Source organism: Mesoplodon mirus (genome assembly GCF_964341445.2).
Source record: "Mesoplodon mirus genome assembly, chromosome: 3".
Classification (NCBI taxonomy): Eukaryota; Metazoa; Chordata; class Mammalia; order Artiodactyla; family Ziphiidae; genus Mesoplodon; species Mesoplodon mirus.
In genome coordinates, this window is record NC_138978.1 from 77,686,251 (window position 1) to 77,702,379 (window position 16,129).

The 16,129-nt window shown below is 39.8% G+C and overlaps 2 protein-coding genes across 2 annotated transcripts in view; one reads left to right on the forward strand and one right to left on the reverse strand.

Moving 5' to 3' along the window:
* LOC309800250 (uricase) overlaps nucleotides 1-16,129 on the reverse strand; it is a gene marked incomplete at its 5' end in the record, with an annotated part of 130,573 nt that overhangs the window by 36,506 nt on the left and 77,938 nt on the right. The gene's annotated exons all lie outside the window — the stretch shown is intronic.
* DNASE2B (deoxyribonuclease 2 beta) lies at nucleotides 292-14,156 on the forward strand. The gene is made up of 6 exons (XM_082615144.1): nucleotides 292-500; nucleotides 3,521-3,698; nucleotides 7,528-7,609; nucleotides 9,936-10,097; nucleotides 11,527-11,724; nucleotides 13,810-14,156. The coding sequence occupies exons 1-6, from the start codon at nucleotides 388-390 to the stop codon at nucleotides 14,148-14,150; spliced, it is 1,074 nt and encodes a 357-aa protein (XP_082471270.1). The 5' UTR covers nucleotides 292-387; the 3' UTR covers nucleotides 14,151-14,156.

Below are 16,129 nucleotides of genomic sequence, written 5' to 3' on the forward strand. Positions count from 1 at the left end.
TAAGGGAAAAAACATGAAACAGATTTTATTCAACATCTATTTATCAGTACAGAGTTCTGTCCACTGAATTTCATACTACATGATGTTTACTCCCAAGAGTTAACTATACATCCCTTTTTTCTTGCCAGGACTTTTTGATGACATTGAAAACTATTCAGCAGTCAACAATTCAGCACAAAGGCATTCAGAGTCACGCTGGCATGTTGTGACAGAATCACACAATTACATGGGATTCGTCCCATTCTGAAAATGCCTAAACAGCAAATGGCAGAAGTAAATAGAATCAAATGTCAGAGCCAGCACAGTCTGAGAAACTTGAAACTCAGACTCCACGATCCATGGGGAAAGTTTCCTGCTGTGCCATGGAATAAAGGTGCCAGATAGAAAATGACAGCAAGACTTCTAAGAACACCCCTGGCTTTGCTCTTCCTTGGCCTCTTTGGGATCCTGAAGGCGATAAAAATATCGTGCAGAAATGAGGAAGGTGAAGCTGTGGATTGGTAGGTAAATGAAATGTAAGGCTTGGTGCGTGCAGATAGAAAGCCAGAGTACTGGTGGCTAACTTGTGCACTGTGAAGTTCAGGAGACTTCCACTCCACCTCTCCCCTTAAAAAGAAAGCAAGTTGAAGTGTGTAAATGAGCCACGTATCCAGGTAGGGGTAGGCTTCTGAATGAGAGAGCTTCCCTTTGAGAACGAGCTTAGCAGCCCCTCGTGGGTCTGATTCATGCTCTCAGCAGGGCAAGGCTGGTGGCCACAGAGGTGCATTAGAGCTGACAGCTTCTCTCAGTTGGCAATTTCCTTTAATTTCATTGTGGCTTTCCTAACAGAACCCTTCCAACATCCTTTTAGAGTTGATGAAGGAGAGAGGTTAATTTTTCCCTGACACTGGAACATCTCCTTATGTGAAGGAGAAAGAGGGCTTGATGGTACAGAGCACTGTTTGGATAACCTTGTTTATTGGACAGCACAGGCAGCTGTTGGAATGGGTGGTAGGTCACCAGTCTCCTGCAGTATCAAAGAGACGATACACAGCTTTGCGTTACAGTCATGAATTCTCTGAAATCAAAAATTTGATCACCTTTTCACTCTTTAATTAGGGTGTTGAGGTTCGCCTTTATGGTTGGCATCAAACTTTGTGTAAACTTCAGGCTAGAGAACGTAGATCCACTCAATCAGTCTCTTAGCAAACAGTTACTGAGCTCACAACAACCCTGTGCTGAGTTTTGAAAATACAAATATGAACAAAACATAGTTCTTACCCTCGAGGAGCTCATCGTTATGTGGTAAGGACATATATGGGGCATTAGATGGGGCATTGGGGAAGATAGAGCCCAGAAGACTTCTCTGGGGAAGTATTGGGCTGGCCAAAAAGTTCGTTCGGGTTTTTCCATACCATCACATGGAAAAACCCAAACAAATTTTTTGGCCAACCCAATAGTTTTGAGCTAAGTTTTGAGAACAATTATGAGTTAGTTAGAAAAACAAGGGAGATGCAAGGGCATCTCAGGCCAATGAAGAAGCAATGAGGAGGTCCAGAGGCAATAAGCAATGGGGAGAGTTTGGAAGCAGTTAAGTAAAGTTGGTGCTTTGGGAGAATGTGGGGAAATGGCAGGAGGGGAGAGGGGAGCTTAGGGAGGTAGGTGAGAGCCAGGTCATGAGGGGCTTCAGGTGCTGAACTGCTGAGTCTGAAGTTGACCATGAAAGGGAGCTACTGAGAGGCTTCAAGTGGGGACTTGATAAAGTCAGATTTGCATTTTAGAAAGCCCACTGGCAGTACTCTGAAGGCCAACTGGCTGGGGACTAGTCTAGAGTCATGGAAACCAATAGGACTTCGGCAGTGTTACAGGTGAGAAGAAGTATGGACCCAAGTTAAAGAAGAGGAAATAGAGAGGAAGAATACCCTGAGAGGACTTGGTAATGGATAGGCACAGGGTAGTAGGGGAGAGGAAGAAGTTAAGAAAGACTTGCAGGTTGCTGGCTTCTGTGACTGTGTCGATGTGTTCCCTAACAGCAGGGGATGAGTAGGGTTGTTGCAAAATATTGTGAACTTGGTTTTGAAAATATGGAGTTGGAGGTCTCTGAGACATCTTTGTATTCGGGTTTATCTAGACCTCAGCATAGAGATCTGGGCTAGAAATAGATTCAGAAATCTTCAGATTATAATTGGAGATGGTCACCCAAGGAAAATGTTTAAAAGCACTAGTCCTTAATTGGTGTGCCATGATAGTTGACAAACATTTCACTGGTGGGCCACCAAATTGTGATCAATGTATAAAACTTATTTTTGCCACAACCAAATGGACATATTACTTAGCAATATCTGTCAGAGAGAATGCTGAGCTAAGCAGACAGGGAGGCACAGTCTAGAGCCGCTACAACTACCTGTGAGAGTTAAAGGGCAGAGGAACATAAGGTCAGCATCAAAGAATAATTTCATGTTTTCTGCCATGTGTGAGGACATGGCCCTGAGAGTAAGAGAGCCTGGACAGGGCAGGAAAGAGCATAAATGGAAGCATAAGATTGATGAGAACCAAGTGAACGTTGAAGCTTTTCTCAGCAGTGTGAGACACTGTTGTGTGGTAATAATGAATGCATTACAATGTTTGGTCCAGTGTGAGTATTTGAGGGTTAATCGTGGGGTTTGTGCTATTAAAGAGTGTTTGGCTAGACCAGGTCAATTTTGCTTTCCAGGTACTTTTGACAATGTCTGGAGACACTTTTGATTGGCACGACTTGGGGAGTACTATTGACATCTAATAGGAAGAGGCCAGGGATACTACAATGCACAGAACAGGCTCCCAGAGAAAAATGGGGCTCAAAATGTGAATACAGCACATTGAGAAACCCTGGGTTAGATGATCCAAGAATGGCTGAATGCCATGCGGGTATAACAGCCTCTCCTCCCTGTGAGATAACCAAAGGAGATATACAGATAGGAGACAATAGTAAAGAAAGCAAGGCATTTACTTAATTGGCTGGTCTTGGACCTGAATCCTCAATGCAGAGCATTCTGATAAACTGAGCTGAAGAATGTGGCTTAGGCCAGAGGCTCAAGAAAGCCTCCACTGACTCTGATGACTAAACCCAAATCTCAGACCCAGCCAGCCCCCTACAAAGAGATGAGCATGCCAAGCACCTAAAGGCAGCAGAGAAAAACATATCTAAGACCTCTCTAGTCCAGGACTGGGCCTTGACATTCTCCCCACTGCAGCCTTATAGACTGTGGAAAGAACAGAGAAGCCATTCTCAAAGTATGCGAACTTCTACTACGGGGATCCCACCCCCCAGGCCAGTAAATGTTTTTAGAACATGTACAGACAGATTTGCATTTCCTTATTGGGAAGGAGCAACAGTAAGAGTGGAAAAAGAGGCAGAGAGCTTGCGCAGATCCCATTCCTTAGACTTAGAGGCCTTCTGTGAAACATAAGTGACATGATACATTTAAGTGCTTGACACAGTGGCTGCCATCAGGGAAACAGTTAGTAAATGTTAGTAATTCATAATTATTTCCTTTGTTAGGTTTACATTTTATAAGTTGCCTAAAAGGCAAGACAAGGAAAGTACAGAGACTGGGGTAGAGTACCTATACCTAGACTCTGCAACCAGAAGCTGGAGAAGGAGTAAGCAACTAATGAATACCACCAAGAGTGTTTTGGGAAGGACATTACAACAGCTATATGAAGCATATGATTCCGAGGTATGTTATAGTTATCATTTATTTGAATCATATAAAACGCATAATACAGACTCCAAGGCTTCCAAAAGATTTTAACTCCTTGTCTACCCAGTGCCCAATCCTAGCAACTGGAAGTAAGCTAGCTCAGAATCTGAATCAATCTAACTAAGACCTTAGGGAATACATCAACATACTCCATAGCAATGCCAAATCGTTGATACGTTCGGCACTATGTCCAATGGCATCACTGGGCAACGTGTGAGCTAATTACATATTGAAATCTTTTGGCTGCCAAACTCTGCCAATATGTTCAGTACTTGCTATCTTACTCCTTTAATGGAAATAGAGAGAAGAGCCCTCTCCTATTACAATGCAATATAGATCTGTGATCAATATGCCATGAGTTATGGGTTGTTTAAGCCACGGTGGGATGAGTTTGGTGGGAAAAGTAAAGGGTTCCACTTGGTCTTCCTTTTAATTAATCATTTTCAAAATAGTAGGTTGAGAGCTAGGGCTCTAGTTCAAGGCCCTGGAACTAACTTGCCTGAATATGGAGCTTAAACCTGCTATCAGGACTCCATCAGGCAATGAGTTAACTGCCTCAATGTGGGCAGTCTCCCAACATTCCAGGCACCATCTGCTTGCTGTTCAGTGACAAGATACTGCTTTTCAACCAGGGATGACAAGTAAAATCGAACAATAATTAACATCCAATTATACTCATCTATGCATTTCCTAACAATAATTTATAGAGAAGTAAATATGTAAAATAACTCAGCACTTACAACGTGCTGGGTCTTTACATATGTCAACTAATTTGATCCCCACAACAATACTGTGTTAGACTCTAGTACCACTATTTGAGCATTTACTGAAAATATGCAGAGAGCTGTCACCTTGTGCACAAATATCCACTTTATTCACCTGTCATTAAGACCAGCCTTCGGAGCCAAGTTACAAAGTCAAAACTTATTTGTAAGCTGTTTGAGTACATGTGATGTTCCAAACACTGTCCTAGAGGCTTTTAGAAATTGTTCATTCTCAGCAACATCCCTGTTTTGAATTAATCGATTATTGTGTAAAAGCAAAACTACCTGTAGCTGCTTCTGCTTTCCAAGGTTGGGGATGGAAAACCTGGAGTATAACCCATCAGTGAGAAAATAAACACATTCTTCCCCTTCCAATCGCAGACTGCCCAAGAAGAGAAAGGCAAAAGCAACATTGCAAAGCCTCTGTCATTTATCTTATTTGGGGAAGATGGGTCTTCGTTTGGCAAAATATAATAATGATCTTTAGAAGTGTAAAAGTAGCCCCAGAGCCTAGGAGGGCGTGAGATCTAAACTGCTCTGCAAAATAAAGCAGGTGTAGATGGGAGCTAGGAATTAAAAAGTATACAGAACATGGAGGGAGATTGGAGGCAGGTCAGCTTGGTGATGTAAAACCATTCAATGTTTCATACCTTCAGTAAAACCTGCTCACACGCAATGTCTTGAGTAGTGGATTCTGGGAAGAAAATGACAATAAAGGGGCTGATTTCCTTGTCTGATTGGCATGGAGCCCAAAGAAGAACAACCAAAAAGACTGAGTGTTCTTTGGAAGTTGGAACTATGTGCCAGAAGTGACTATGAGAACACAACTTCCCCACCTTCTGATCTGGAATTGAACTTCTGACAGAGAGTAGAATGCAAGATCAGACCAACTGGTTTTAAATCTCAAATGTCAAGTTATGCCAATATCAGTGTTATGTTGGAAAATATCCCTTCTTTTGCCTTTGTAAATGGGAACCTTCCATATACCTTGATAATAACACTTATCAAACTATATCACAGTTGCCTATATTTACCTGACTATTCCCTGCTAGACTGGGGGCAGAGACCGTACCCTTCTTATTCAACATCCAGTAGTCAAAATAATACCCAGCATAAGTGTTAAAGGAATAAAGATGTCCTGGGAATTCGCTGGTGGTCCAGTGGTTAGGACTCCATGCTTCCACTGCCGGGGGCCTGGGTTGGACCCCAAACTCTGGTGGGGAACTAAGATCCTGCAAGCCATGAGGCCAAAAAAAAAAAAAGTCTAGAGGCACAAGCCTAGGTCTGCCTATTCTTTTTTTTTTAATTTTAATTTTATATTGGACCATAGCTGATTAACAATATTGTGTTAGTTTCAGATGTACTGCAAAGTGATTCAGTTATACATATACATGCATCCTTTTCCAAATTCTTTTCCCATTTAGGTTATTACAGAATATTGAGCAGAGTTCCCTGTGCTACACAGTAGGTCCTTGTTGGTTATCTATCTTAAATATAGCAGTGTGTACATGTCAATCCCAAACTCCCAATCTATCCCTCCTCCCCATCCTTCCCCCCCGGTAACCACAAGTTTGTTCTCTAAGTCTGTGAGTCTGTTTCTGTTTTGTAAATAAGTTCATTAGTATCAATTTTTTTTTAGATTCTGCATATAAGCGATATCATATGATATTGTCTTTCTCTGTCTGACTTACTTCACTTAGTATGATAATCTCCAGGTCCTATTCTTAATTCATTATTTTTTCCCTTTATGACAGAGCCTCTTTTCACTAGAGCTACATCCCATTTACCTTAGCTGGCTGTTATACCTCTGGTTAGAATGATAAACTTCATCTATTAGAAGAATTAAGTTCCTTACTGAATTTTCCCAGAGGCCTTCCACATTGTACCCCAAAGGCACACAATGGCCTTGTTACCGCATTCCATACAGGCTATAGAATAAATAACTGTCAGAGTTCTCCAGTGGAGAATCTGAATGCCAACGGTAGCGATGGTCAATTACAGAAAATGCAGGTAAGAAACAGCTTACTTTCCTAAATATTCCTAAACATAGTAGCCAAGAATGCTGTAGAGACTATGTTGTGTCCTTTTTTAAAAAATGGTTTTAGATTATATCAAATAATGAAGCAACTGTAAGAAATTCAGTTATTGATTATTTTTCTGAGAGACAAGCAAGGGTCTTTTTTTAAGGGGATGGGTTGTCCTTTCCTGCTTTTAATTATGTCACTGAGACTTTTTTAATATTGACATAATTGGCTTCATTAAAAGTCACTGCATCATGACACAACTGAAATGGAATGACACAGAACAAATATAATCAAGTTTCCAAAACATGACAAAGAGATACTATCAAAATAATAGCTTCATTTTGACTCAGAGATTTGACCAGCTATTCGGGGAATGTACTCACATGTTGCCTTACCAGAGGAAATCCATTATCACATTCAATTACACCACTTTTTTTAAGCAGGAAAATGTCAAGTTGAAAAGGTGAAGTGACAGGAGAAATGGATTGAAGAAAAATCCTCCCCTATCAGGGAGGTAGTAGAAGCAGAGAACGAGGAATCCTGATTAAACAGGAAACTATGACCCAGCAGCGAAGCACAAAGTAGGCAGAGGAAATCAGACCCTGACAGTCAATTCTGCATTGTGCCTATAATATCAATGGAGAAAACTTAGCTGTAATCCTTGGCTGGTTGTTCCTACTGCATTTCCTGAACGAATATTTAAGTACCCCTTTATTATACACTAGTTGCCAGATCAGAAACATGGGTCCAAAATAATTGAAATAGGAATATTGCCCTCACACACACATCACAATGCACAGGGCTCCTGTCACACAAGACAAAACCATGTGTGGTTGAGAATGGACTTCTTGTCCCTTGTCTTGCACGTCACAGAATTCATATCGATGGGAAAGCTGCCTATTAGGGGAATGGATGACTTCTCATGTGTATTAATGAAAGTTCCATATTGCAGGCTCACGTTGTGAGCATTTATGAGTGAAAGATTTATGCCATTATAACCCTAAAATGTTCCTGCAGGATAACAACACAGCCTATCTAATATACAATGATGGAGTCCCTAAATCCATGAATTACAGCAGAAAGTATGGACACACCAAAGGTATGACAAAGGCTCTTATTTTCTCTTTCCTACTGGAAATCAGTATTTTCGTAATCATTCCATCTTCAGTAGTCTTATACTCCATACTAAAAATATAGCTTTTCTTTTTAATGGTCTGAGTTATCAAAATGAGTGATTTCTGTATCACAGGTAATAATGATATACTTTGACTTTGCAATATCCTTCTCACAAATCATTTTATTTCTTAATGTATCTTTTAATATATACTTTAAAGAAGAAATCCAATATCGACTACTGGGAATACCAGCCAGACTATATATGTGTGTGTGTGTATACTGTATACACATTTTAGTAAGGTTTATAGAGGTATAATTTGCATAGAGTAAAATTCACCCTTCTTAGTGTCAAGTTCCATTTGAAATACAGTAAACATTTTTGAAAAAGTATTTTAAAATAATTTTTATATTATAGTAATTTTTGTTATATATTTTCTTCTATAATTATAATAATTTTTATTATAGTGATTTTTGGTATTTTTCAATTTATAAACTATGTATATATATATATATATATGTGTGTGTGTTTTTGAAAAATTCAAAATGATAGTACACAAAAAATCTGTAATCCTAATACTCATTAGATAATTACACTTAACTTTCTACTATTTCTATGATACATATTTTGAAACATTTTTATAAAACTATTGTAATTACTTCAAATTTTTTTCAACTTAATATACCGTGAATAACTTTCCATGGCAACAAGTATTCTTCAGAAGGTTCCAAACTCAAATGCCTTCAGAGGCAGGCAAGTGATGTCAGCAAGCCAAGGGGGCTGAACTGGCAGGTAACTAGAAAACTGGAGAGTATATACTTGCTCTAAGGAAGCAGTTACTACTCAGCTTCCCTTATGGGAATGCAATTTTTCCAGAGCAAATTAGAGTTTGTGGGAAATCTCCCCAGTTTTTAAATGTTGGTAATAAATTCAAAGTTTTAAAATACTCTGCAAGCATAATAATATGTATCTGCAGGCTAGATTTGGCCTGTGGGCTGCCTGTTTGCAACCTCTGATTAAGAATATAATTTGTAATGGCTGTCAAATGTCATGAGCATTGAAAGCCTTTGATTCAGCTAAGTTGCCTTCCTGATGGTCCTATTTGCATGGAACCCAACAATTTTTATAACATGCCGCATTCTGCAAACTCTCCTTTACCAACCTCCCACCACCCTTTTCGCTCCACCCTGTTAGTTGATACAAGGGTTTAGAAAAAAGGCTGGAAAAGGAGTGGGACCTGATGTCACACTGGGGAGTTCCCTGCCAACAGGTGTCCCGACATCCTGTGGCATTTGTACCAGGAAGTTAGGATTTCAGACAAACAACAATACTCATCTGGGCTGAAGAGAGTCCCTGAAGATCATCCAGCTCTGTGAGGCAACTGAACTTTGAACATTTTCCGTCTCGACACAGGTATTGATTCCATAGCCACTGACAAAGTCACTGACAAATACTCTGCTTCCTTAAAGCGTGTTATTTGAAAAAGAAATAACTGGCAGGCATTTGGTTTCTGCTCTAACACTAAGGCAAACATGACTTTATGTCTCCGTGGTCATATGCAAACTGGAAAGTCTAGTTAGCATACCAAAACTGTCTTGATATATTTATAAACACAGAAATAGTCATAGATGCCTGTTGCACAGGGTTCTTTGTGCCATGTCACAAGATGATGAAAATCTTTCTGTTTTCTTCTTTTCCGGCTTTCATGTTAGTCTGCTCTAGAGATTTTTACTAAATACAATTAACTGGGGTGCTTTAGAACATGGCTTCCCTGTTTTTTTCCTCTTTGTCTCCTTTTTCAAACTTGTGGAACTGGGTGAATTCTGCACATAAATGAGCATCAGTTTCTCACAATAAATTACTGCAAGTACATGTTTTCATTTGATATTTTCTGTTTCAACTCTGCTTTTTAGCTGGCTTTTGAAAATAGCTTAGCTGCTCAGCAGTAAAGACATTATCTGAAGCTTGCCAGGTGACTACATAGTCTAACAAGGTCAAATTCCAATTTAGCAAATTTGCATTCTGCCAAAACAAATTTTCCTTGTAGTTTCAACATGAAATACCTCTCAACTCTTCACAGGGTGGCTGACCTGGCTCCCTTTTGTGGTGGGTTATTAATAGTAATGGGGCAATGTGATGTGTACCTGAATTGGTTTTGAAATTATTGCAAGAGAGCGTGATCCTTGTAATTATTAGCCTAATAAAAAATTAGCCTGAAGTATAAAGGGCTTAAATGTTGTAGCTTTGAACTCTGTTTTTTTAAAGGAACTTTGTTTTTCTAATTTATCTGTATTTACTGTATCTTTGGTAGGTTTACTTCTGTGGAACAGAGTCCAGGGGTTCTGGTTGATTCATTCCATTCCCCATTTTCCTCCAATTCCTGAAGAAGGCTATGATTATCCACCCACAGGGAGACGAAATGGACAAACTGGCATCTGCATAACTTTCAAGTACAACCAGTATGAAGCAATAGGTAACACTAGAGTGTGTAAAAAAAAGAGAGAGAGAGAGAGAGATAACAATATTGAAGAAGGGATTTGGAAATATATTAATAAATTTATCACTTCATTTGCTTCTCTATTCATAAACCCTCTGATACCTAGATTCTAATATTGGCTTTGGTGAGATCTCAGGCAGGCTCACTTACTGGACCTTGGTTTCCTGGTCCACCAATTAAGTCTTTGAACTTGATCAGAGGCAGTAGTTTCAAATGTCTACAGGGGCCAGGCAGATAACAAAAATGGGTGACACAGGTGGACATTGCATGGGCAGTGGGGACAGTGACAAACTGGGTTGTTGACCCTCCCCTAGCTTCCCTCAAAAGTTTCAGCTCCATTATACTGTGGTTCTGTGGGAATACAGACCTACATCTCCATATTTTTTAGAGGAAGCGGAAACCTAGGAGAGAATGTAAGAATAGAAGAGAGGGAAGGAAAGAGAGAGATAGATCCTCTGATTTTCAAATATGGTCTCAATCTTATTTATTTTTTAAATTGTGTAGACATCATGTTGCCTATAGGCCACCAACGTGACACTTCTGAGCCTAAACCAGATGACCATCCCTTAAGATCTCAAGCTCAATTTGTAGACATCATGTTGCCTATAGGCCACCAACGTGACACTTCTGAGCCTAAACCAGATGACCATCCCTTAAGATCTCAAGCTCAGAGGGCCAAAAATACTTGGATTTGGAAAATCCAAAATAGGAATAGGGAAGAGAAGTAGGAATGGTATTTTACCAATCACTTTTTACTGAGGAAGCTGCTAAATAGTAAAGAGTGATTATTTGCCTCTGGATATAGGAGGTTTAGAATATTTTTTTAAATCAAATTTCCACCTTATGGAAAGGATTACTGAGCCTCTCACCCAAATTAAGCCCTAGTCTAACTAGCTGAGTTCCTGTAATGATTAGAGAGCTTAATAGCATAGAGATTAGGTGTGCATGCTGATGAGTTGGTCATTCTTGGAGCTGGATGATCAGTACACGGGTGTTCTCTACTTTTGTATGTGTACACATGGGAGAAAAAACACATGGCCTACAAGGCCAGACTGCCTGGGCTTGAATACCAACTCCTTCAGTTACAAGCTTTATAACCTTGGGCATGTGACATAAATTCTCCATTAATTTATCTATAAAATGAGGATAATGATAAAAGAACTTACCTAATAATAAGGTTGTTCTTATGATTAAATTAGTAAACCCACATAATAATGCCTGGAAAGTAGGGAGTGTCAACTATTTTAACCAAAAGTTTGAAGGCTATTGGCTTAAAGAAGGGAATACTTTCGTTTTTGTTTTTCATTCTGTTTACTTTTTTAATTCACAAAAAGATCTAAAATACCAACAAACATTTCCATTTGTGCCTTAATTCTCAACTTTTCTTTATTGTTTCTTGATTCAGATTCTCAGCTCTTGGTCTGCAACCCAAATGTTTATAGCTGTTCCATCCCAGTAACCTTTCACCAGGAGCTCATTCACATGCCCCAGCTGTGTGCCAGATCCAGCTCATCAGAGATCCCTGGCCGGCATCTCACCACACTTCAGTCAGCCCAGGGACAAAAATTCCTCCATTTTGCAAAGTCTGATTCTTTTCTTGACGGTATGAAAGGCCATCATCAAACAATATGCTATTACACTGCTGCTGGACTCACTTTGGATTGCAAAGAGGAAATATTCTGATTATTTAGGGGAGTAGAAGTAGAAAAGGAGGGAGGACAAAGAAAGGAAAGCGAGAAGGGACACCAAGGGCCAATTAAAATATTAGCCACTTGAATAGAAGGGTTGCTGATCCAACCACAAAAGTATCTCACAACCATCTAGCCAGAGGCCAGTAAAAATTCAGTCTCCAGTCTCAGCTGGGCACAGAACCAAGCTGTCTCCTTTTTCTTTCACTCCCTATGTAGTTATTTTAAGCCTTCCTTACCCTCAAGTCCTGCCTCTTCACCTTTTCCTTCATAGAGAGAATAGAAATCACCAGGAAGAAACCACTTCAAGAGCACACGCCACCCTCAACAATCTAAGCTATTTTCATTCATTTTTTTTTTTTTTACCAGTTTTCTCTCATCCAAACAGAAGCAGTGCACCCCGTGCCCTGGAACCTATCCCAGCCTCAGAATACTTTCATAAACTCAACCTGTTCTCCCTCTTCTACTTCAACTCTCCTGCTCTACAAGCCCCTTAGAATATAAACATTCCTAAAAACCCTCCCTCAATTCTAGATTCCCTATATCTCTGTTTTTTTTCTTCTAAGTTTACTTTTAGAAAACCCTTCAGGGTCTTTACTTGCTCACTGCTCCTTGACTGCAGTCTTGCTTCTCTGTCTGTAGACCTTACAGTCTCTCCCCAGTCACCAATGGCCATCTTAATTGACCTGTCTTCCTTCCTTCCTTCCTTCCTTCCTTCTTTCCTTCCAACTTCCTTCCTAACTTCTTTCCTTCCTTCCTAACTTCTTACCTTCCTTCCTTCCTAACTTCCTTCCTTCCTTCCTAACTTCCTTCCTTTCTTCCTTCCTAACTTCCTTCCTTCCTTCCTAACTTCCTTCCTTCCTTTAATATTGAATAAAATTTACTGAACGCCTACTACTTGCCTGTGTTAGGCATTAGAGATCCCAAAATTAACAGGACAGAAATAGCTTCCACAGAATTTGGCACAGTTGGAACCCTTTCTTTTTTGAAACATTCTCCTCCCTGAGTTTTGGAAGTATACAGTCTTTTGGTCTTCCTCCCACTTCTTATAAGTCTCTTCTGCCAGGTCCTCCTCCTCTGCATACTCCTTACGTGACTAGGTTGCCCTGTGGTCCTCTACTCACCCTTATCGCATATACATATTCCTGCTAGGCGATTCCCAAGTCTATATCTCCACCCTAGACCTCTGTTCTGACAGACGTATTCATCAGTGAGTGGGACATTTCTGCTCGCAGGGTGGCACAGCCACACAAAATTCAACATGCCAAACTCATCTCATCATTATTCCTAACATATCTCACTCTTTTTCTCATATTCTGCATGGTCCCCTAGAACTCTTGATCCCTCTTTTTTTCTCTTCCCCCTTATCAAATCATCAAATTAAATCAGTTTCCAGTCCTTAATAACTCTCACATTTATCTTACCCCCTCTAAACTTTCTGTCATGGCCACGGTTCGCACCTGTGTTTGTTACCACACTTATTGTGACAAGCTGGTATTTTTCCTCTCTCCAATCTAATGTAGCCTTCCCAATTCATCCTGCACATTGCTTCTCAATTGATATTTATGGTCATAAATCAGTTTCTATTAATCCCCAAATAACACTCCTTAAAAACTTTCCCATTGATTTCAGGAAAATTCAAACACTTTGGCATGGTTTATAAAGATCTCTAGACGCTGGCCTCTGGTTACTGCTCTATCCTTATTCTTCCCAAAGGTCTTTTCAGGACAAAAACCTATATTGCTCTCTTGTATGTGTGGAATAGAAGACGTTTTCAGAGACCAATATCATCCTAGTAATAATGATAATAACTTTTATTTGCATATCACATTAACGTTTACAAAATGTTCTCCTATCCACTCTCTCAGTCACGTTGTTATTATTGTGCTTGTGACACCCACATATCAGGGATGAGTGATGATTCTATTCCTGAGGATATTTTCAGGGATTTATCTAAGTTTAAATACTAACCTCACTATTTTTCTCTTTATAAACTCTAGACATCTTTGCAGCCTGGATGGCTCAACGGTTGAAGACGCACTTGCTAACAGAAACCTGGCAGCGAAAGAGACAAGAGCTTCCTTCAAACTGCTCCCTTCCTTACCATGTCTACAATGTCAAAGCAATTAAGTTATCTAGGCAATCTTATTTCAGCTCTTATCAAGATCACGCCAAATGGTGTATTTCCCAAAAGGGCACCAAAAATCGCTGGACATGTATTGGAGACCTAAATCGGAGCCCACACCAAGCCTTCAGAAGTGGAGGATTCATTTGTACCCAGAATCAGCATATTTACCAAGCATTCCAAGGATTAGTTTTATATTATGAGAACTGTAACTAAACTTGGTGAAAGGACATATGTACTATCATTTTCAACACTGATATGGGATCTTCTTCTACTAGATCTATTCTTCATATATTAAAAGCCTGTGAATTTACTTATGGTCCACATATCATCAACTAAAATGTTTTTCTCCCATGCTTACCATTTTATCTTCCAAATAGTGGCAATTTATCTACTTAGCATGTATTTATTTATTTATTTATTTATTTTACATCCTTTTTGGAGTATAATTGCTTTACAATGGTGTGTTAGTTTCTGCTTTATAACAAAGTGAATCAGCTATACATATACCTTTATCCCCATATCTCCTCCCACTTGCGTCTCCCTCTCACCCTCCCTATCCCACCTCTCTACTTAGCATTTATATGCCATAAACACACTCTGTTATGTATATCTAAAGTGAGACTAGAAGGAGTGAAAGGAAAAATTTTGTTCCAGATTAGTCAGCTCTCAATTGTCCATGGATTGACTGGCCATCTCTTAGAGTAATTTCATCTTCACAAAGAATTCCTTGACTCTCCTCCTCACCCCTTTTTGAAGAAAAAAACATTTCTATCTCTCTGTACATCAAACGACTTAGTCATATTCCTCCTAGATTTCTTTTCAATGGTTTATGGTCAAGTCTAATTGGTCATTCTTGAGCTACCACTTACTAACTGTATGATCTTGGACCATACACCTGAACTCTCTGAGCCTTGGTTTTCTTCTCTATGAAATGGAGATAATATCTAGGTATCTTCAAGCAAATAGCACAGAGCCTGGCCCAGTTGACACTTAAAAGACTGATGGAATTTGAATGTGAATCCCCCTACAGTGAGAAAAGACAAAAGAAAGTTTAGAAATGAGTAATATTTTTCCAAAAAGAAAAAATAAGTCAGGGACTTCTCTGGTGGTGCAGTAGTTAAGACTCCATGCTCTCAATGCAGGGGGTTCGGGTTCGATCCCTGGTCAGGGAAGTAGATCCCACATGCATGCCGCAACTAAGAGTTCCCATGTGACAACTAAGGAGCTCGCCCACTGCAACTAAGGCAACCAAATAAACAAAATTTAAAAAATAAATAAAATAAAATACTTTATAAAAAAATAAAATAAGTGACAGCCAAAAAAAGAAGTCAGATTAGGAGAAAGAAATAAAACAACCCACCAACCTGGGGGGAAATAAAGAAGTGTAACATAGGGGACACGGGTTCGTGCCCCGGTCCGGGAAGATCCCACATGCCACGGAGTGGCTGGGCCCGTGAGCCATGGCCGCTGAGCCTGCACGTCTGGAACCTGTGCTCCGCAGTGGGAGAGGCCACAACAGTGAGAGGCCCGCGTACCGCAAAAAAAAAAAAAAAAAAAAAAAAAGAAGTGTAACATAAGGAAATCAAAATCAAATCTAGTAATTTTTTTTTTTTTTTTTTTTTTTTTTTACGGTACGCGGGCCTCTCACTGTTGTGGCCTCTCCTGTTGCGGAGCACAGGCTCCAGACACGCAGGCTCAGCGGCCATGGCTCACGGGCCCAGCTGCTCCGCGGCATGTGGGATCCTCCCGGACCGGGGCACGAACCCGTGTCCCCTGCATCGGCAGGCAGACTCTCAACCACTGCGCCACCAGGGAAGCCCCCAAATCTAGTAATCTTAATTCCAGTGTGTTTCATTTTCTGGAATTCTTATCACTAAATATAACTATTATATAAGTGAATAATAATAAATTTGTATTAAGCACTCGTTGTTTACTAAAATTTGAAACATGGTTCCTAACTTCAAGAAGCTTACAATCTAACAAAAGTAATCATAAGAATAACTAAAGCTAGCGCTTACTGAGCGTTTACTATCCAGTAAACAGTCAACCCACATTTTCTTATTTGATCTGCATAACAGTGCTATGCAGTAGGAACTGTTATAATCTTTATTTTACTGACAAGGAAACTGAGGCCTACAGAGTTTCAGTAACTTGTCCACTATCACAGAGGTCTATCTGACCTCTAAGACTAT